This window comes from Nothoprocta perdicaria, unplaced genomic scaffold (genome assembly GCF_003342845.1).
Source record: "Nothoprocta perdicaria isolate Ctin4 unplaced genomic scaffold, notPer1 scaffold_64, whole genome shotgun sequence".
NCBI lineage: Eukaryota > Metazoa > Chordata > Aves > Tinamiformes > Tinamidae > Nothoprocta > Nothoprocta perdicaria.
In genome coordinates this window covers 193,673-217,598 of record NW_020455910.1, presented here as the reverse complement: position 1 = coordinate 217,598, position 23,926 = coordinate 193,673, and the positions used below count along the sequence as shown (strand labels likewise).

Here is a 23,926-nt window from a genome sequence, read left to right as displayed (position 1 = left end):
AGCTCAGACTTGGGGAGATCCATGGCATATGGSAAAAGAAATATATGCAGCCCCTAGTATTAAAAATGAACTTTTGTAAAAKTAAATGAAAATTACAGAACTGCTGAAAGAAAAAAACCTTTGAACATTTGATTCTATTGACTTGCTGGTTATAGGCCCTATTGAATTCCTCTAGTGCACTTTAATTACATGAGAAGGTACAAGGGAAACCTTATTGCTGTCTACAAATACTTAATRAGATGATATATGGAAGGTGAAGCCTAACTCTTCTCAAAGGTAGAACAAGAGGCAACGTGCGCAAGTTAAACATGGGAAATGCCAATTACATTTGGCTACTGGAAGAGGTTGTAGAGGTTGTGCCATCTCCATGTTTGCAGATGTTCAAAATTCCACCATGCAAGGCCCTGATCAACCTGATGGTGCTTTCAAGTTGGATCCAGTTTAGAAGGTGGCTCTGTGGTGAATGGGGTTGGATCAGATGACCTCCACAGCTCTCTTGTAAACTAAGTTTTCCTATGAGTCTGTAATTTAAAACTCCAGGGAATGTAGCTGGTACGCAGGAAGGGCTTGGAAGAGGCACTGTGTTAATGTTTACAAGACAGTGGTTCTGTGTAGCATAGACCTAGCGTGACCTCTGGCTCAAGAGCTGCCAAGGCCTAACAGAAACCATGCAATTCACCCTGAGCTGCCCTGCCAGCTGGGTTTTAGGCTCATAGTTATGTAGTGTTAGGAATACCTAAGCTAATTATTTCAAAGATAGTTGTGTTGTGTACAGGTGTTCAAGATTCCAGATAAAAGCACATTGAAAACCCATTCTCAACTGCTCCTTTATGTGTAGTTTCCTTGGGTTAGAGCTTTAGAGATTAAACTAGCTCACCTGATTTGGGTGCTGAACAGCTCGGCTCTCACTCACTCGTAGGAAAATCCTCCCCACGGGAAGTAGTGTGAGAGCGAGAGCAAGCAAAGGCCTGAATCCCTGAAGTTTGGCGCAATGAATGGGGTCTTCTTTGACTTATGAACAGAGGACTGTGGGGAATCAAGTGAAGGAGCCTGTGGCTCTATCTGCCAGCAGGATCCAATATGTCTCTTACCTGTGTTGTGGCAAGGGAATAAGAGCAGCTCCTTCAAATAGGCCCAAGGAAGCCCTAAAAGGACTAGAGCAGCCTCATCTTGCTCTGTACTTGTACAGTAGGATTTCCTGGGAGAGGTCCCAAAAGCTCTGCTAATTCAGATCAATAGGAACTATAAGACCATCGATTTCAGTTTAACTAGGTGTGTGATTAAACACTTCCAGCTTGACAGTAAAGCTTACTGCAGTCCATCGCTAGTTTTTAGTTGTGTATACAATTTAATCTTGGATTCAGCATCAGTTGCATTTATATACTTTAGTCAAACTACTAACACTGACTAGAATTGATTCAATAGCTGTAATTTTATTGTACTTTCAACAATAATTTAACATTTGAAATGGACTGTTCCTTTGTGTAGAAAAAGTCTTATTACTGTTCTGATTATGACTGTAATACTAGCACACAAAGATTCAGGAACACATTTTGTTGCTTGTTACAGATTAGACTGAAAGTTTTGAAAGGAATTTTAAATCTGTAATGTTAGTTAGAAAATTTTACTGTCAGGGTTTTTGGCATGCTGTAAATAACTYGTCTTCAAATAGTTTGAGTAATTAAATTTAGATTGCACATTTCTCATTTCAAATATTTTGACTCTTATCTATTTGCTTTTCCATTGTGGCTTAATTGGTGTGGTCTATATAAACGGACAATAAATTTATATACCTTTGTTATAAAGATCAGTCAGTGAATGGAACTTGGTATTCATCCCAGACAGAATTATGATTGACTGTATTTGCAAGATTAAAGCACTGAATTTACTTTTTTTTTTCCTAATTAAAGGCAATTAAAGATTTGCAGACACAAATAAAAGACAATGAATTGAGGAATAAGTGTAGGAGCAAGTCCATTTGCAGGTGAAAAGAAGTGCCTTTGAAGCAGAACCAGCTGTATTTTCATTGAAAGAATAACAGTTTAGGAAGCTTTTCTGCATGTGCTTGCTTGATAGCATAATGTACTCATAAGCAGCTTACGCAGTACAGTATTCAGAAAATAGCAGTGCATTAATTTTTAAAGTAGCAAATGCAGGCGAAGAGCAGTGCTGCCACATGATGATAATGAAGGTGGATATTGTAAAGTCTACTGAGAGAAAAGAAGCAGGGAGCTCCTGAAATGTGAACATTTATAAAACAATAACTAGATATTCATATGATAATAAGCTTGGACAGCAGTATCAACAGAGGCCAAAGATGCAGTCCTGTTTCTGCTTAAGCCTGATGAATTGAAAAGCAGAGAGGCAGTCTTTAATCTGTTATTCAATCCTGGTAATGAGCTATTGTCAGAACGAAGGAGTAAATATATAGAAGAAGTCGGGAATTCTCTMTTTTTTTTTTTTTTCCTGAATTTATTCTATAGAATGAGAGAGCTAAAATATATTCTGTTCTGACTGTGTCCTAAATGACTGCATCTTTAAAATCACAATCTGACAGGTAGACAATCTTTTTTAAATATAGTGCTCATCATGTTGCATACTCAGTTACAGACATTGCAGATATATATGCAAAGGGGATGTATGCAGAACTAGTGATATTGATACACATGGTCACGGTATTTCTTCAGAGATAGAAACTAATGTTGCATATTTGATGAAACACTCATTTGTGCTCTGAGGGGGGGGACTTTGGCATTTTTCACAATACATCTGTGTTTTGTAAATGAAAAAGTGCCTGTCTTTCACCCTTGTCTTCATCTTTTTCTGATTCTACAACTGATAAAACAGACCTAGGTTCTACTCATAAAACCTTTTCAAAGGGGAATTTGTAAATGGACACAACTCAGTTCAGCAGCTACAGAGGCCACTCTGCCAACAAAGGAATAGAAAAAAAAATAGACAATGTGTAGGCAAGAGTGGAAAAAGAAAGGATGAGCTCAAGGGCAAGCTCTGGAGAGCTTTTGCAGGGCAAAATAAAATTCAGGCACTGAAATGGAAAGTGGATGATCTGTGCATGTGCTTTTTGGAACAACTGGAAAGAGGCAAGACATAAGGGAGGAGATGGCTCTAAGTCATTAAGAGAAGTTGCCTTATCATGGACTAGTACTTTGGCCTCCAAAGTGGAAAGAGAGTGATGGATTTGGGAAAAGCTGAAAAGAAAGAAATGAGAAATTTATCAAAAACCTGAAAATTGGGGTAGTTGGAAAAAAAAAATAGAAAAGCCAGTGAGGGAGTTGGAGAGATGAAGGATTGATGATAATGGGAATAAGAAAAAGTAAAAGAGGAAAGGATTTTGTGTATGTCATAAAGAAAGTACAATTTGKTCGGGAAATGTTCCAATTCCATCCTTTGGCTTCTTCTTGCCTTCCTATGTTCCCTCAGGAAAGGGCAGTGTCTGTCTTGACTAGACATGGAGTAAGGCAGACAAATGGGGCTTTGTCTGACGAGCCCATCCTGACTGGCCTTGATGGTCRCTTCCTGGGAAGAAGAAACAGCTTAGGGTGATGACTCTGACAGATAAATGTACAAGAAAGCTTGCAGGATAAGAGATAAAACTAGACAAAACTGGGAATGTGCAGATACATATTCCAACATGTTGCAGGCCCAAAAGAACATAGGGATATGGTATTATTTATTTMTGCTTGCTTTCCAGGTGGTAATGATCAACGTTCACATGGTAGGGGCTTTGTATTTCATAGTTCTTTATAGTCCTGTAGTGCAGATGTCTTTCCCAAGGCCTTACAAAGTTCACATGTTTTAAGAGTCTTTTAGTGCAATTGCTGAATCTGGTTTTCATTATGACAGACTCCACAGATGCCCTTTTTAAACTTTTGCACTTGGAGGACTCAGACTGCTTCCCAAACACACACACACACACATATATATATATATATGTATATATAATATTTTTTTTCTTTTGGCTATCACATTTAKCAAAGAGAGTGGTAAATTAATGACAGGTGCATAGATTTGGAGAACTACAAGCTTCAGTGTTATTATTAAAATAGCCTATTTGTTATGTAGGGAGGTTTAGTTGTTCATATCAACTTTAATTTAAATCTGGAAGTATTTCTGAGTAAGTACAATTCAGCCTTAGCCATAACGGCAATATTGGAATAAAAAGTACCAGAGTGCTTGAAACTGATGCAAAGAACACCAATAAACTCTCCTTTTCTAGGAAAAGACTTGGCCCTACTGACAGTTTTTGGAGAATATGTGTCTCCTGTGTGATATTTACCCTGGTTCTTCATGGTTTATCCTTGGAGAGAAGGAGGAAGAAAGCGGAATGTTAGGAAGGGGCTTTCAGTAGCGTACTTAAGTTGTGCCTCATTCCTAATCGGCCTTATGAAGCTTTCCCATTTTTATTAATCAACTCCATTGCATCTCTGTAAGGAAAATCTTTTTGAGTGTAGGTCATGATGCTCGTCATCTTGCATTATTTGCCTCACACGAGGACAGCAAATCTGAGCTCCAAGAATTCAAACTGAACCTAGTCCTTCTCATTTGTCTGCTTCTAAGCTATAGATATTTTTAGTGCTTAAAAAATCTCAGATGAATAAATTTATGTACTTTGTTCACAAGTAAGTTAGAACAGCTGCATTAGTTTATTGAAAATTGGCTCCAAACAAAAAAAAAACAAAAAAAGTCAAGGCTGGGATAGTTCTATGCCAAATTTCACCCTGGAGTGAATCTTTATAACTTACAAATTCATGCTCTATACAATGGAAATTCTGACAGATCCTTAACTATTTCATAGCAAACTGTACCACAGCAATACTTCAGGGGGAACAACACTTTCTCTTTAGAACTACCCTCATCTCATAAATTAGCTTTTTGGTTGTTCTTGCAAATTTTTCCCTAATTGTTCAATAAAATTACTATACTCCACTCACTGATGCATGCTATTATTAGATATCTTTGATTTCTAAAAAATAATGCTGCAGTGCTCCTTTACTGTGTTTAAAATACCCTGAGTGGATTAATATATTGGAACTGAAGACCAGTAGTCATGCTGTCATCTCTTCTCCATTCCATCCCCTAAGAAGGTTGCTTGGGTGTACATTTTTGTTCAAAAGATAAGGTTTCAGTTGTATCATTGAGTACTTCTAAAATTATTTCAAGTCTTTTATGAATGATATTTGATCAAAAGATAATACAAACTTCTTCACAGTATATAATTCCCTAGTCTGAGGAGTGATTATATAGCAAAAGAAAATTAATCGAATGAGTTCAGCATCCATAATATACTACACAGAGAGGATCTCTGCATTGAATATGAGCAGGATGATGAAGGAGAAAGAGCTTCTCTAATAGATAAGGTAGAGGAAATGTGTGTCTCTGTGAATCAAATGTATCACCAGGGAAGATTTTTCTTTTCTACTTCACTTTTTACAATTTCACCATTGCACTGTACTATCTACATTTTTAAGAAAACCATAAAATAAGAAGATTGCCCTACTATTTGTGGATATGTCTGCATATAGTTGAGCAAATGGGAGTGTTGCATGAACAAAACTACTGGGCACCAATTTAGAGGACAAATTAAGTTATTCAGATGTGTCACTGATGATATCTAGATGTAACACTGGATACAATTAATGGTAAAACATGAACCAAAAAGAGAAGATTTCCACTTCAAGCATTGTAGTCCATCTTGAGAAATAGCAAAAATGGCATAAAAGTGCTTTAGGGGAAAAAACAGAAAGGACTTCTGTGAAAAGCCAAAGCAGTTGTGCTGAGGTGCTGCCCCTCTGTGCAGAACTACGTGGATTTTTCTCCTCTTTCTCCTTCTTCTGTGACTGTATGAGCACCTCGGTTGCGCTGGAGCTGCTACGGTTAATAGTACATATGGTTACATATGGTTAATAGTACTGCAATAATAGGCCTTTTAGACAGCAAAAATACCCCTGAGAGATGTCTACGTATTTCAGGCTTTATTTTTAAGTTGCGATAAATGATTTAGGCCAATTTTAAGTATTTTCATGTCCTCCTGTAACCTCCGKTCATATGAAAGCAGAGCATTCAAGCCTTGGCTGTACTGTTCGGTGGCTGCAAGTGATAGTCCCCATAACGTTTTAGAGGTCCTTCTAAGCCACTTCTAGAAGATTCTGTGCAATACAGTCATACAGGCACATGGTGTGGCTTTGTTAGTACTTACGTGGAGTGGCCTGCATGACTGAATGGTACTACTTGTGAAATATTCTGTTTTGAAATGATGAAATCATTTGATTTCTACACTCACGATCATGTATTACACACTTATCGTATGCAATAGAGCTGACTGCCCCACAAAACATATAATGAAAATTTTGTTCTGATTGAAATGTGAGTGAAAAAATATCATCCTCCTTTAATCTRTGTATTTACTGCCAGTTATTTACTGAACAATGTAATTTAATAAATATTGTACTATTGGAAGGCTATCAGTACTGGTGTTTTGATATGTCTCTGGAGCAATAGGTTCTGCAGTGATTTACTGCCTCTTGCTTGTTGCTGTCACGGCTTGTTTGAAAGACCATTGCTCCACTGCTCAGTCCCCTGTGTTACAGAGGAGCCCCTTTTCGTAAGTGCTCAACCACAGGGTACTTTCAAAATGTTAGATTTATCATTGAAACTAAAATAATAGTTAATATTCCTTACCTTGTTTGCCTCATTTCCATTTTTTTTCTATTGTAGGGAAACAAGATTATAAGAAAACSAGGCCAATGTTAAGAGCAACAAGATTAAAAGCAGAGGCCAAGAAAACTGCACTAGGCGTAAAGGTAGAAAACCATTTGATAGCTTATACCACCTTTCTGTATATGTTGTTTCTTTTCCCCATAGATGTACTGTGTGAATATTGATTTCTGAGAGTTATTGTTTATGACACTTCAAAATCTAAGTGGAATGCTATCATCTAAAATATTTATGATGGATTGCTTTTACTTAACCCTAAAATAACTAGAATAGCTGAAACATTAAAAGATTTTATGCCCTTGTCCTTGTTTTGGTGCATACTTACATTAATGTCAATAAAGTATTATATGCTTAAGAAATTGATATTTTCAGAGAACCACTACACACCCACAGAGACACACAAAAAATCTTCATGATTTTACACAGTTATAAAAATGACAATAAACATCTTCCTCCCTTCTCTTCCTATCTTTTGCCTGGGAGTAATATAAAGACAAGGCTATTAAAGATTGCTAAGTTCTCAGCACTGTTATCTCAGTTGACAGCCTTGTGTACTGCCTGTGACTGGAAAAAAATGGTTGACTTAACTAACAACGAAACACCTAGAAAGGTCCTGAACTTTATTTTGGAATTGTCCTTTCTTCAGGTGGGTGTAAAGTATAATAACGACTAATTAATCGTGGCAGTGAATGTGAACAAGGAGGACAACTAGGAATATTTTCTACTATCTCTCCTACCCAGCATGTCATGAATATACTTGGCTGAACATACACTGTTTATTTAAGTTGCATGCAATATTTTTTCCCTCAGACTTATTTTTAATTAAACTAATACGGAATTAACTTGGCAGAGTTAAAATTATGCAAAAAATTTTTTTTTTTTTTAATAAAGTGAATCAAATACCTGGCTATCCAAGTGAAAGAAACTTCAGAAATGTTATAGAGAGAGCATGGTCTTCATTCTGGCAGATGAGAAATCATTTTTTTCAAGTTATAGCTTATAGCAAATGCCAAGGTATTACTACCAAGCTGTAACAGCTGTTGAGCTGCCAGATGATGTATTTGGTTGTCTTCCAGAATTTGCCATTATAATCACGAAACAGTGCTTTCTTTTTGCTCCTGATTGCTGATCTCGATCAAGCATTGCCGTGCGATGCAGTATGTTTTCACAACATAATCTCCTCAGTTAGTGCTGTGTGTCAGGTTTTAATGAGAAAAAGTAGATTGCCTTTTTTGTTTAAAGGATAGATTATTAACCTTTTGAGTTCAATGTGTTTTTTTCCTTCCTTCCTTATTAAATTTTACTTTTTCTTTTCATTTTACTTTCAATGACATGACCTTTTAAAAATGATGTTCTACTTGGAGACTCGTACTGTACAGCTTAGTTCTATTATAAATGTGTTTTTTTCTGCATGTCTTTTACAAGGGAGAAAAATAAGAGCCTTGATCCTTCCAAATGTATTTTGTTCCTTTTTTTTTTTTCTGTATATAATTCTTTCTTTAAAAAGACAGAGAACAGGTAAGCTTGCATATAATTGTATATATAATGAAAAACTGAATGTTATTGAGTAAGAAAAACAACAACTTATTTTGCACAAAGGTTCCTGCATACTATAGCAGAATGCCTGCTCTGCTCTAGTTAAGAATGATTTTGCTCTCAAGGTGCACTCATACTCATGTGCTCATGGCACACCCTGTTCACTGGAGTTCAGTTAGTTTCAGTGATGTTCTACGTTTGCAATTTTGCCTCTGCCCTCTATAAAAGAGGAGCAAAAATCTTTAAGATTTTATCTTCTGATTATAACATTTTTTTTCACACCTCAGGTAAAAGAGAAGAGTATTAGAGCACTCTGGAGTTAGTCATCAATATCTATGAAGATAATGAAATTCCACTGTTGTGTATTTCACCGTAAGAGCTGACAATATGTGCTTAGAAAAGGCCCTGTAAATGACATAAAACTTTTCAGAATCAATCCCCAGGAGATCCTTCACATTTCATCGCTGGCATACTAATTAGCTTGTCTTGTCAAACTTTGATCACCTTTTCATTTCAATRCAGGATTTAAAATAACAAAGTTTCTTTCAGTTACTTCCATTTAGTACTTTTCCTTAATGAGGGATTTTTTTTTCTGTGTTGATAATGTCAAAGAAGCAACTAAACTCTAATAACTAAGGTAGTTCAAGTAGGGTGACCATTCCAGCATTCATAGTGCAGTATTTGTTTTTTAAATATGTTAAAAAATCAGGTATTGTAACAGAGTTATTGTGCTGATAATTGGCATAATTGACACTAATGCAAATAGCACCAAAATAAATAACATCTCTTGAGGAAGGGACCTGTCTTGAGAAACAAGTCTGAGAGAAAGCTCTGTGTGTCTCAGTATTTGGATCAAGTCAAATTCTTTGTACCAAGACCAAGAAACAGAGCCTCTGAACCTTCCTTGTGTGGTTGCTTTGCTGTCCCACAGAGCTGGTGTCATCGTCCAGGAGCTTCAGCTGGTTGTCCATGTCCTAGCAGCAAGGAGTCTGCATGGTCAGAGGCAGCTCAGCTCTCAGTGGCTGAAGGAAGGAGCCTCATTTTGAGGGTGACAAGAAGAAAATAATTCGAGGAAAGTGAAATTCAGCCCTGTACAACTGGGAGGGGGGTTGTATGCCCTCATCATTCAGRGAAGCCAAAAGTAATAGGAGTTTGGGGGGAGATTTTTTTTAACAAGACTGCAAGAATGAGTCAGTGGTCTGTGTAAGAGATGATGGAGCTTTGTCTTTTTGTGAGAGGCAGACACAAATCTGAACAGTAGTATTTTAAATTCACTTTCAAAGACAAAACAACTACAGAATACCAGTCTGTAGAGAATCATTAGCTATATAATACATTGATTGAGCTRAGGGGAAAATGTTTTCTAAAAAAATGGGAACTTGCTGACTGTCATTGTTTTGCATATCTACTTAATCTATTATTTAGCTAGCTAGTTCACTATGAAGAATCTGTTTCATCTGGAACAAGTTATGCATGAATAGATAACAAAACATTCCTAGTGTATTTTGGCAAAGGGTTTTCTCTGATTTCGTGCTGTTCTTAACCTGCTAAGTTAGTGAATTTCATTTGCCAAGATGTGTTGGGAATATAGTTTAATAACTTTGTAGAAATTAAGGCCACAAGGGACTATTAAATCATTAGATCTGGCCTCCTGTATGTCGCAGGTCATAAAATTTCATCCAGATACCTTCTGGGAAGCCCAAATACTTCAGTAGGGCCAAAGTATTTGGGCCTTCAAACCAATTCACATGCCTCACATACAGAACAGGGTAGTTTAATGTGCAAAACAAAGTGTAATATTCCTAGTGATGCCAGGAGTCAGACTATGTTCCCTGGCATTGAGATGGACAGGAAAAGAAAAACAAAGACAAAAAACGAATCAGGTTGCTCCCACCTGACCTGGCCTGACCTGTACACATAAGTACAGTGATCAGATGCTTTGGGCATAAATAATCACATGCTTTAAGCATGTGAACAAGATGCACCATGTGGAAGCTTAGGAGGATTTTCTGTACTGTGTCAGAGTAATAGTCCATCTTTCTCAGCTCTGGTGCCTGTTTGTGGCCAATCTCTAACACTTCAAAGGATAGCTGAGTGCAAACCGAACAAACGAACAAACAAAAAGAAGTCCCCAAAACTGAATCAATGCAATTGGAGAGAGTTCTGCTCGGAAGAGAAGGAGACTCTTCCGATCTTTTATAGAAAAGTCTGAAGCATGAGCTGTCATTATTTTTAATAAGCTGGAATTTCAGAGCTTCACAGTATAATGCTGACAATGCAAGCAGCCCCATTCTTCTCATGGTCCAGAAGGAGGGGAGCAATCTGGAGGGCTGAGTTCACAGACTCCCAAGCCAGCAGCCAGGACCTCCTTTTCACACATGCTGATGCCAAAGTATTCTTTCCAAAAGTTAAATCAAAGCATACTTTTTTTTTGAGGTCCTGCCTTAAAAGGCTTAACAGCCATGGTAAGTCCATGATCTTCCCAACAAGTAATTCAAATGGTCCATCATCCTTCCTCCTGGGAAATGACATTTTATTTCAGATTGAGCTTATTTTGACATGTACCTGGAGGATTTGACTTTCTTGAGACGACAAGGCTGATGCAACCCTGTGCCATATGCTCTGGGTGTCCCTGCTGGAGCAAGGGAGTTGRACTAGATGATCCCTAGAGGTCCCTTCCAACCTCCACCATTCTGTGATTGTGTGACTGATAAGATCATTTTTCTTAAATCCAAATATATAGTAATTTACTAGACCATAATCAAATTACCTGTAATTGTTGTGTATAATAAACCAAATGCATTTTGCTCCTGTAGCTTGACCGCGTAAGGWTTCTTTTCCGACCTTTGATCTATTTTAATGACCTCTTTTTGAACTTGATCTTGAGGCATATTTCTAGCCCTTGACATAGTGATCTAGTGATGGTCTTAGGACCGATCACTTCCCTAATGGTAATCCCCTGTTTGCTTATGCAGAGATCATGATGCTGAGGTAGTGCTTATCCCTTAAATCCAAAGAACATTTTTAGAGTCACAGCTTTTTAAGGCAGGTCCCCCTTTTGTAAGTACTGACCACCTTTTTGATTTTGTCATGCATTTACCTAGAACATTTAGGTTCCCAATCTTTAAATTTTGGGAAATTATTGTTTTTTATGTTTTTTAAACCTACATACTAGTAGCTGGTGAAATATTCTACTTATATAAAACAAATGTGTTTCCGTGACTGTTTGATCCAGAATGTTGGGGGGTTGGGTTTTTTTTTTTTTGGAATTGTGAATTTCTTTTTGCCTCTTATAAGATCTTCTAGCTTTGCTAACTTCATTAGATATAGAATGCACTGTGTTAAGGAAGTAAGCATCAATTTTTAAATATTGTTTTACCGAAACTCTAAAAATTTGGCACGCTGGATATCCACATGAAGTCTTCCAGATAGAAATTATACATGAGAAAAAGACTTACTGTGAATGTCATGTATATGTTTTTCTTTTGTTTTTTCCCCAAAAGACAACTATCCTTGTTTGGTGTCAATTGCTGCTTTTTATGCCTTTTCAGAAATGACCAGGAATAGTGCAGCATTTCAGAGACAGAAATTGTGGTGCTCTTTCATCTAGTCTTAAAATTATGTCAGATAGAAAAGGTACATTTCTTTTGCAGGGACAATTAAAAAAAATACAAAAAAAACCCTGAACATTTCATGAGGATATGGTATTTATATATAAATATATTATACAATATTGTTTATTCAGTGTCCAATTTGGGTTATTTTATCCAATATTTTTTCCTACCTTGCCCACCATTTTTCATCTCCTGATTAATCTCATTTAAGTTTCTGCACCATTAAGGTGAAAAATCTACTTTATGCCATAATGACATATGTTTTCTTTATAGAAAAGTTTCTGAGAAATTTAACAATGATAAAGTCAGTATGGTTCTACAGAAATGACCGTAAATATAAGAGAATAAAATAGAAAATTATGTTCCTTTTAAAGGCTTGTTTGACCGTACTTGGAAATTCAAGAGCAAGAATATGATTTTCTAACATTCTATACCATATTATAAAACAAACAAAAAAAAATAGAGAGGAAGCATAAAAAGCCCTGTGATCATTTTAAGTTTATTTCTATAGGACTTTTTATATATGAGTTAATTATTCATGGTGAAATCCTCTGAGTAAATGGATTTTGCAGAGGGATGATAGGGATGATCCATAAAGTGCAAAAGAAAGAAAGCTATATAAGCAGAGTGGGGAATATTTTAACATTTCATTTCTATGCATGGCTTAAAATACAAATAGCAAAACCTGAGAAGTATAAAACTAATTAAAATGACACTATGTACTGTTGTTTGAAAAACAGTTCAGTGGTGTGGTGCTTCATTTGCCACTTACCTTGCAAAATTTATGTTTATAAAAGTTCCTAAACTGGATGTAATTCTTGAAGGACTGCAGAGCCCTAACTGAGAGCCAGGTGTCCTTCCTAAGATTTTYGCTATTCTGCCTTTGGAAATAACTCAAAATTGAGGTTCTTGCATAATTCTCAAACCTGGAATTTCCCTGGACATACAGATATGCTTACATCCATAAGCCCTTTCACCCTTGGAGTTTAATAAATATCGTTCCATCCATAAACATTTTCTAACATCCATGTAAGGCAAGTAGTAATGTTATCTCAGTGTTAAGCTTAGTCAGAGAGGAATTAAAGAGCGATTTCAGTCAGAGCAGTTATGGGGCAGCCTGAGAATAAAATCAGAATTTTCCCAGTTCTACTTTATAGGGAACAAGTCTTCAGTGTAAACATTCCCCTCTAGTTTGGCTCCTTTCACCATGATTTTGCAAGGGAGAGTGGGGAGAMGGGAGAAGAAAGGGGAACTAATTGTGAAGGAGAAAGCTTGGCAAGCATTGCACCCAAACAAGGGGAAAAAAAAAAAAACCCTTGGTAATACTGGAATGAATTTGCTCTCTGTGTCAAGTGTGAACGGTGCCTGCATTGTACGGTTTTGTTGTCCACTCTGCGGAGCAGATGGAGCTTGCAGTTGTATGTCACTTGTTTATTACATCCTCTTAAGATTAGTAGCTGTGTGGCCAGATGGGTCTGGGAGCACAGCTGTGGATACAAGGAAATAAATGAAACCTGTCTGATGCCGCCATGCCCTTTTGTGAGATGCTGACGTGTTGCAACTGCAACAAAGCAAAAATCACTTTCCTTTAATATGTCGGTGAATTAAATGTAATTTCTTTTTCTTTTTAATGAAATCATATAAAATCAAGAGAATAAGGCTCAAAGAGCAATATAATTCTAAGAGGAAATTGTATTTAAAATCTCTAGCAAGCAGCTTCAGCAAATTTACAGGAACAACTTTAAGGTGTTAAAATAAATTTAAAATACATATCAATTAATCATCCTTGTAAAATGTAAAGCAAAAGGTTCTATAGAGCAAAGACTCATATAGAGCACACGCCAACTAAGCAGGAGTATTTCAAAGTTTATTAGATGGCATATGTTGAATTATTGATCCAACATTCTGATAAACTATATAATGCGTTCATGTAAATGCAAATGAAATTCTGTTCTATAGAAGAATGCCAGATTATGAGCTAGACTTTAAGAAGTGAAGCTAACACAGTTTTAACTCCTTCATGGCAGTATACACAGAAAGTTACAGAATTATCAAGAATCTGGAGATGTAGGATCCTGTTCATCCTGCAGTTCAGATGTCTACACCAGAGAGACACTCATCTATACKCCCTTTACCATTAAAGAGGAGAAATAGTCATTTTTAGGGAGTATTCACCCGATCTTCTTTAAATATCTGCTTTTGAACACAATGCATTAAACAAAAGGGGTCAGATTCTCTCCTTTGATGGTAAAAGATGTGTAGGTGTCCAGGTCATGTGTAGACAACTCCATTCAGTCCCACTAAGAGAATTGATTTGACGTAGCATGTTCTGTAGCAATTCATATTATTTACTGTGCCCTCAACTACTTCTSTTTTCTCCTTTGAAGTGTATGTGTTTGTTTTGATGCAAATGGTTTGTTGTTTAAGATGAAGCTGAGATTTTGGGGAGGTTTTGATGCTTTGTTCTGTGGAAGGAAGGTGGTTGAGGAAGACTGGTCCTCCCCTGCATGATTTTAAGAACACATTATGATGATAGATAAGGAAGCAATGCATGCTGTTAGCTGTGGAAGTGGCAGTTTCTGTGAACTGAAGGAACATATGGCCATTTCTCAAAACTACGTTTCTTCCTTGATTGTCTAACAAAATGAGACTCGATACTGCAGGAAGTGTGTTGTGCTTTCCAGGAAAATGAAATCTTAAAGGTCAGAAACACTTCAACTTTGAAAGAAGTGATGTTGTAAAGAGGGTATCCTACTATGATTCATTATATCTGAGATCTAAAGTTGAGCTTGACTTAGTCCAGCCTTAAGACAAGATATCATGATGGGCAGTCACATAATGAATATGACGTTTACTACAAAAACATTTTTCTGTTTATGAAAGATACTATTGATCATGTACACTTTGGAAGACTTTTAAGTTAATTAAGGAAGATGCAAGAGGYGAGTGTGAATTGTGGTGTTTTTTCACTTCATTGCAGTGAAAAAGCAGGGAAAGTTTCACCCCATTCTGAAGGTTTTGTAGGCCTGTATTASAGCATGCCAGGAGATGGGGAGGTAGAGATACTGATTTTCATTGACTTCCACCATACTGTGTTTGCTTCATTAAAAAATTACAAATTTGTTGGCAAAAAGCAGTAACATATTGCTAGAAAACATCAAAATTCACAGTGTAAATTCATAATTYGAATCTGTATTCAAAGCTGTGGTTTCACAAATTCTGTGTTCTCTTAAAAACAAAATAAAAGAAAAAAAGAAGTAGTATAAGTGGACATACAAGCTGCTATTTCTGGGTTGTATCAAAAATCTTTACAGCCAAATATCCTATTTCTAGGAGTATATCAAAATATTACCTAAATCTTTATTATGTGAATGATAACATTCTGAAATGGTGAAGAAAGAARGAAGAAAAAATCATTAAAATAGCAATGCATTATGTGAAGTACACATGTCTAAAGAGAAGTTACATGGATGTGTTATACGAGAGAAATAACATTTGTTCATTATTTATCTGAAATGATGATACCATTTCTAACATTGTGTGTTTTATTTTTTCTCTCTCATTCCTACAGGAAGTTGCCCTTGTCCTTGTAGCTATATTGATATTTTTGTTGGCTTTCTATGCTTTCTTTTATCTTAACATTTCCAATGAAGTTGACCTTGATCTGGATCCAGATGAAAACTAGCAGATGCAATGAATCTATCATCAAGATTCCTTCGGCTGGAACAAGACTACATAGGAACACATAGTCCCTTCACTGTGAGACAACAAATGATGCCATTTCTTGCGGTCCAAATCCATAAGAAAAGTCTGCAATATGTCAGTCACTCTCACATTACAGCTCCTCAAAATGTGGGAAGAACGTTTGCACCTCGCCAGCACATTTGGTTAACACCGAAGCCAGGAGCTGCGGAATGATACGTGAAGTTTAGTGTTTACATTATTTTTTCCTCAGGCAGAGAAACTTTGATGTCAAAAGCCAGGTGCTATTGCGATAATGGGTATTGATGCAGACTTCACAGGAGAAGAGGCTGCCTTGACTAGATTGAGGAATCAAAGCTTCCTAATAGGCAAATTAAGTTCCTTTTCCGTTCCCTAAGAAAGCCGAAATAACGAATAAAATGSCTTTTCTTCATTTGTATTGAAAGTATATCAAAAAAACACTTGTTCTCTTTCTCCCTTTTTATCTTTCRTGTACATGTGTGCACACATGCGTGCGTGCACAAAGATAGAAGAAATCATAGGGAAAAAAAACTATCCTTTTAGAGGCAGTCTGTCACCTCCTATATGGACTTAATTTTATGTCATCCCGGATTCTGTGTGCCCATATATCTACAGTAATCTTTTTCATTCTTTTGCCAACTGTTCGGCACACATGTGTTCTGTCAGAAATGGCACCTGGATGACAGAAGCTCTAACATTCGCATATGCCTCGGAAACACAGTTCTTTGCCTCCTGTGCTGTCTGAACTAGTGTAAATAGAAAGTTCAGTCACTGTTGATTTTAATTAGTGTATTGCTCGATTATTAATCTAAAGTTGAAGTTGTATTTTAATTACGCTCTTCCTGCTAGTTGTGGTATCAACTTGCTCTACCTGTTAAGGGCATGTTGTAAAAATTTGCTTTCCCGTTATATAATCATTTTTATCATTAAATTAATGTGTGAAGCTGTAACTACTGAGAAGCCTTTTTCTGTGAATGCTTCTAATGACTGGAAGCTCAATGATGACTTTTAGTTCTTGCAAAGTACCTTTCAGAATATGCAGCACAGATAACATTTCTGATCCCTCTGCTAGAGAACCACAAGCAACTTGAAAAAGTAAATATGTTAAAGCAGCTGCAGGGAGCTGCAAAATTCAGGCTATGTTCCCTTCTGATGTTGCTTTTYCATATTTCTGGACTTGTGATAGTAAAGGCTCTGTTTTGTTCATTTTAGAAACGTAGTCAGTCTTTCTCCAGTTCTGATTTCTGTGATCTTGACTGAGTCATTGGTGCTGAGTGTGACAAGAGACTGGCCCAGATTTTCTTCAAAAAAAGTTATCAAAATTCTGAAATTCTATTAGCAAATGAGCCTTGAGGCATCTTTGACATCATTTTCAGGTGTGATTGAAACAGAAGATTATATTTACTCCCAGCAAAATCATTTACTGAATTGTTTAAGAAATGCAAGATTTCTTACTTAGATTTCATATAGTGATTTTGCTACCAAATCATAGCAAAGATTTTAATGTAAAAACCATATTTATTTAAAATTGACACAGTCCCATTATCACCACTTAACGAAYTTAGATCAATGCAGTTTATTTTTAAATCATATAGTAAACATAAATGTATACATTATGAGTCTCTGGGGATGCACTGTTTATTGGTCGTAATCCTCGTTCAGCTTATATAATGCAAAAAAACTCCTCTAGAAATTTGGAGTGCAACAGTCTTCCAAGAAGAAGATGAGAGAGATATATACGCATATATGTGCCTATATTTCTCATTTTTTTAATTATGACTATTACAGGCACAAAATCCTAACATTTATACAGTTGTATGACTTATAGTCCTCTAATACTCATATGCACGACCAAATGCTTAGCAACATATTGCATTTATAGTGAAGCATTTCCTGACACGTGGCCTGCCTTTCAGTGGAGAGGAAAGCATCTCGCAAGCTGTCTTCCTGGATGTGACATGCCTTTCACTTCACCAGTGCCACACCACATGTCACAAAAGCTGCAGGCCTCTCCTTTTACTTTGCAGGAGCAGCTTCCTTTTTCCATGAAGTGTGGGAAGGATTGCCTTGGTAATGTGTGCATGCTGCGCTGGGGATGAAATGTGGTGTGAGAAGGATGTGCTGTTACCCCCTGACCACAGGCTCTCTCATAACCTGCATTCTGGTTCTCTTTCATTAAGAAGTGGGCTGTTCTTGGTACTAAATGAAGACATGAAGTTACTGCTTACTACATGCACATACCATTTTCTAAATATTGTGACTCATAGACAAAATCCAAGCCATGTATATAAGTGAATGCAGTATCTTTGCTGGTTTGTGGCTCATCGGTGCATACTGTGCTTGAGTGCTACYACTGGCTTCGTTTAGGTTGTGCTTTTTATTTATAAAAGATTTCCATATGTACCCAGAAGCTTTTCTTTTGCCTAGCTAAACTGGGCAGACTTCACATTCCATGTACATAGTAATATGTGGCAACGCTTGCAGTGAATACACACTTTCTCTTGGTAGTATGCTAGTTTTATTGGGACTGTGTCAATAGTTTTGTAATGATAAAACCCTCCACATTTCATCAAACTGCATCGTTGTTTTTCTAAAAGACATAAGTACAACAATGTTATAACAAGGTCGGATTCTGAGTTTACTCACATTTATCTTACTGTGATTCCACTGAGTTCAATGAAATTACTCCTGATTTACTCTAAGGGGAAATCAGAATCCAGTCTGCAGTTATTTCTACTTTAAGGAAGACTGCGGTGTCCATTCCTGCCATTTGAAAGTGGAAACTGGTTTTAATCTTGCAAACATATTGCTGCTTTTGCCCTTATTTATATCTGAGATTGAAATATGCCTCTTGACTTTTAGAACATTTTTATCTATGTGAGTTGCTCAGTATCTGTTTTAATAATAAATGGWTTTCTACTATTTTTGTGCTTTTATTAATGTGGGATATGTCACAGTGAATTATATGTGCATTTGGAAGAACATTAAAACAATCCAGACAGCATGATATTCAAGTTTAGCAGTGATACTTAAGTTTTTATACTATTTGGACTAATCTAGACAATTCTAAGCCCTAGGCTCATATTAAAGCTGAGTGTAGTCTATGAATACTTTAAAGACAATAAAGAGAACTTCTCTTGGCRTCCTATTCAATACCAATGCAGAGCTGCTTTGCAGAGAAGGTTGTTCCCTGTAGCTCCCAACAACTTCAGGAGAATTGGCTTTCAAGGAAGGATTGCTCATCAAGTCATTTATGCAGCAGCCCTGACTTAACTAGGCAACGTTTTTCAAGCACATTCACCTCTGAGGACAGAGGATACTGCACTGCTTTTCCCTYGCTCATGGAGTAAAGTGAATTCCTTCGTGGCAGGAGGTTGCCTGTACCAGATCCTCTGTACCTTGCCCAGGAGGTGCCAGTACCAGATCCTGTCACTACAGGCAAGAGCAAATGCCTCTGGTTCTTCTGTTGCTCCCCTGGAAAGGAAGGAACAATAGTTGTCCCATAAGGATTTTGCTCAGTAAATCTCTTTTCTGTAGTTTTCCTTTTGATAACGCAGAAACAGACCCACCATATCGACTATCTCAGGACAAAAATCTCAGTGCTTTTCTTAGCACTGCTCGTAAACGTTGTCAAGGAAAGGCTTTAACTCTATTTCCAGTAGCCCATAAAATTTAGGAGACATTTTAAGTGTTTCCTTGGTGGACCATAGAGAAATATTTATACTTTTGTTGAGGAATGCTTTAAGTTCACTGTTGCATGTCATACAGACATCAGATGATTTGGGTTATGTCAAAGCCCCTTGCGTTCATCTAATCAACTGGAGCAGCAGCAACAAGCACACTGCAAGATTATGCAGCACCATGTAACTGAGAACATATGCAACATGAGCAAACTTCTCTGTTTGCTCAGGTTTTTAGTGTAATCTAGAATACTTGGCCTAACAAGTTGTGTTTGAAAACAAACAGCTTTTAAGCAATCCTTTTCCCATGAGGGCAGAGTGGAAGCCCTATGAAAAAGCCAGTGCCATCTCCATGAAAATTGCAGCCATGCAAGAGGGTTATCTGCTAACATAGGGACAACTTTTGAAGGCTGCCCTTTCACAGAGGAAAACATTGCTAGCAGCTGCCAGCAGAGCAATGATTCATTTTTCTGTGGTATATAATTGTACCTATAGGGTACAATTGAGTCCTTATTGATCAGATGCATTTAGGACGATTCTCAGTAAAGGATTGTATTTGAAACATAGACTATGCAATTTAGAGTGCCAACAAACAGGATATTGTGAATCTTGATCACATTTCAAGTTTTATGTACAGTAGCATAATAATTAGTGGTGCTTATGACTAAGAAAATAACAATATGGCACATCAATAAGACAACAGCTTCTTAAAAGAGTTTGTAGTGGATTACGCCTGCACTTTGGGAAATGAAGCCATGAGATGAATAAACTGGCAAAGATTGTCTGTGATCTTATGCTTATAGTATTCTTCCCTGAAAGAGCCAGTAGAGATTCTTTGCAGCACTTTTACTGTTGTCCTCCTGGTTTTTCATAGTACATTCTTCTTTACATGTATTTCTACACATTTCCAAGAGTGGAAAATAATTTTTATAATTTATCAGTGTATTTAGTTGATGGAATACTATGTTTTTCCTTCCCTGCCCCGCCTTCCCCTTAAAAATAACAAAATTGGTGGGGAGACAGCCAAAATGTTAGGTACCAGTGTCTCAGAAGCAGATGTCACACCACTATTTTTTAGCCCATTTAAATGAATAAACATGTTAAACTGTGAAGTATTACATTTTAGATTTTTTCATTAAAAAAAAAAAWGGGACAATCTGTTTACTGTCCTTAATTGAGACAACAATCCTGATGGTTGCCAATTTTGGCAGTTGTAATGATGAACTATAAATATTGGGACAAATAACACCGGTGATTGTGAAGGATAGTTCAAGTAGGAGCCTCATTTTGCATGAATATTTTTTCCAGTGCTGTATTTTTTCTACTTTCTATAATTGTTATACTGTTTTTGCATGTTAAAGTCGCAAATAAATACATGAGTAGTCAAAAAATAGGCTTGATTCTGTTTTCTTCCGTTGTCTTAAAAGCAGATAAAAGCATGTGACCACCATGTGTCACAGACCTGTAGCACAGTTGATGTCTTTCTTAACCAACTTCTCCCCAAAACTTCTTTGTTCAGGTCCACTACAGGTGTRGATATTATGAGATATGAAGAGCTTCATTTTGCTGAAAAGCTAAGCAGAGCACAGATCTTTGGGAGTTTGCCATTTCGCAGATAGACTGCAGGAATTTTGAAGAGCAGAGCCACAGGAGGTGAGTATAGAGTATGTAGAGTATGGTGACAAACTGATGTCATTCTCCTATCACACTCTCTCTCTGGAAAAGAGAGTGGGAGAAAATAGAATTAAAATGGAAAACCTTTCAGGAAGAAAGCCACCTCTAAGCTCACCATGCTACCTCTCACAAAGTGCTGCCTCAACTTCTCATTTTTCACAGGAGGAATTTCCATATTTTCATAGCAGAGAGGAAGGACAGGGTCAAACGGCGTTGGAGGCTTTTGCTGATTCTGCATTCCCGGCTCATCCTCCCGTGCTCAGGGTGTGAAGCTGGTGTTTAAAGTTGGTTTGCTCTCCTGCATTGCTTTGGAAAAACTACAAAAAAAAAAAAGAACAGAGCAGAGCTTAACCCATGGGCCAGGTCTCCTGCCATCTCTGTTGTGCATCTTTGTTGCTGCAAATAAATAGAAGCTGAGATGATAAGGTTTTTTAGTTTTTTTATTAGGTTCTCAGGGAGGTGCCAGAAAAGTTGTTTTTGTTTTCCTTCTTGTTCCTCCGTAGCTGCTCCTCATACTTTCATGACTGCTCTCTAGACAAAGGATGCCTGGCTCATGCCTACTGCTTTCAATGGGAAAGCTGTGGCTGTTATCCTTTGGCAAGGAGGGGCTGTCCATCTCCCCTCTTCCAGATGAGATAATAAACTTAAGCAATACTTACTAATATTTGCTCTATTTTCGGAAGACCAGCAAATTCTGAAGTCAGGAAAGCTCTATTTAGTCGTTCTTCCCTGAGGAGTCTTCCTGCTGTCCACATAGTAAAATACAGCTTTTATTTGCTTATTTGTTTGCTTGTGTTTTKATGGTTTCCTTCAACTTCTCATTTCAAAGATGCCCTAAATGCTATGGCCTTCTTAAAGCAAGGTTGTTTTAACAGCATAGCAAGAGTTCTCATGGGCCTGAGGAACTCCTAAATGTTCATTCCTAAAAGACAGGCCGTCATATTTGTGTTTTTCTCTTCATTAATTATAGCTGAATGATTGTCAAGCTGCCCCTCTCAGGCTGTATGTTACCTTTGTGCTGCTGCATCTGCCCTTCAAATAATAGTGGGATGTGATAAACAAAGAGGAGAGTAGAGAGGCTTCTTCAGATCATTATCAAGGCCGCAAATGCATTCAAAGCTTGGCAATAAATACGGGGAAACTTCCCAGCGAGCTCTACAGATTTTTATTTTGAAGAGCAGCCTTTAAAACCTGCTGTGCTCTTGTGAATGCCTATTTGCCAGTCTTTGCCCTTACATGTGAAGACTTCAGTTCACGTTAAAATATAAATAAAAATAGGGCTGTATTATTCATGAGAATATTTCAGAAATTTGATATCAGAAAGCAGTTACCTGTTTTTAATTAACAGGGGGAAAAAACACTTGGAAGGTGATACAGTTTGTTCAAACCTACCTTGTCATTCAAATTGTTCTGTATTAAGAAATCATCAAACTAGTATTATGATGGAGTGTGCAATGTTTAAAAGACAAAATAAAGAATTCCCTGAATTTAAGAATTCTCTRGATTCTAGAGCTAAGAACAAAGCAAATACTCAAGCATCTCTTCACACACATTGTTTAACTTCCCGTATGTACACTGGTGTGACTGAACTACATGAGTATCGGTTGAGGAATCTACCTTATTCGTGATTGCTGCACCCTCAAGCTAATCACAGAATCACAGAATTGTTGAAGTTGGAAGGGACCTCTACAGATCATCTAGTCCAATCCCCCTGCTCAAGCAGGAACACCTACAGCACATGGCACAAGGTCACATCAAGGCTGGTGTTCAAGATCACCAAAGAAGGAGCCTCCACAACTTCTGTACCCTGTTCCAGGGCTCTTCTTGCCCTCACACTTCTTCCTCATATGGAAATGGAACTGCTTGTGTTTCAATTTACACCCAAGGGGTCTTGTCCTATCAGTGGCCACCACTGAGAAGAGATTGGCACCTTCCTCCCTACGTTCTCTCCTCAGGTATTTGTACATATTGATCAGATCCCATCTCAATCTTCTCTTCTCCAGGCGAAACAGGCCCAACTCACACAGTCTCTCATCATACGAGAGATGCTCCTGTCCCTTAATCATCTTGGTTGCCCTCCACTGGACCCTCTCGAGAAGCTCCACATCCCTCTTATCCTGGGGAGCCCAGAACTGTCCCCAATACTCTAGGTGCAGCCTCACCAGAGCTGAGGAGAGGGGCAGGATCCCCTCCCTCCATCTGCTGGCAACATCCTCCTGATGCAGGCCAGGATCCCATTGGCCTTCTTGGCCACGAGGGCACTGCTGACTCATGGTTAACTTGATGTCAAGCAGGACTCCCAAATCCCTCTCCATGGAGCTGCTTTCCAGCAGGTTGAACTGGTGGAACTTATGGTGGCAAATGTTTCTACTACACTGTATTATACGCAGAAGAAATGTCTTTCACCAAATAAATAGGTACATGCAGGTAAGTATTCTCTCTTGTACATCTCAATGTTAGGAAGTACAGATAGACAGAAAGAAAAATACTCCTTTGGGCACCTGAAAGTGAGAATCGGTCTAAATCACTCTAAGAGGGACAAGAATGTCAAAGTGATGTGGAATAACAACAACAAAACAAAAGACTTTCAGCTCATGAGCTGCCTATCAGAGAACTAGCCTTGGGGTCCCTGCTGCACTAGTGTTTCCCTGAAAACCCTTGAAGAACAGGTCTGTCATGTGTACCCATCAACATTTGTCTAATTTTTGTTTTCCCGTGCTCTGCAAAGGATCCAAATTCCAGGTTCCTGGTCTCAAGAAGGCTGTTTTCAATCTATGCGACTGATTCGCATTTGCTCAAGGTTCTTCAAAAGATAATTGTCAGAGAGCTGCTAGCAGATTGAAAAGAAAAGGAAAAAGGACCACATTGGAACACCACATAAATTTGGTGTAGCAATGAGATCAACAGAAGATAAAGACACTTAAAAAGTTACTCAGCCTGCGTTGGAGCAAGAAGAGGAAGTAT

The 23,926-nt window shown here is 37.6% G+C and overlaps 1 protein-coding gene across 1 annotated transcript in view; it reads left to right on the top strand.

Annotated features, from left to right (window-relative positions):
• TRIQK (triple QxxK/R motif containing) overlaps positions 1 to 20,001 on the top strand; it is a 42,604-nt gene extending 22,603 nt beyond the window's left edge. Inside the window, exons 2-3 of the mRNA XM_026050024.1 lie at positions 6,736 to 6,821; positions 15,457 to 20,001. Of these exons, the coding sequence (XP_025905809.1) occupies positions 6,736 to 6,821; positions 15,457 to 15,570 (200 nt within the window). The 3' untranslated portion in view covers positions 15,571 to 20,001. The remainder of the gene's footprint in view (positions 1 to 6,735; positions 6,822 to 15,456) is intronic.
• The last annotated feature ends 3,925 nt before the right edge of the window (positions 20,002 to 23,926 follow it).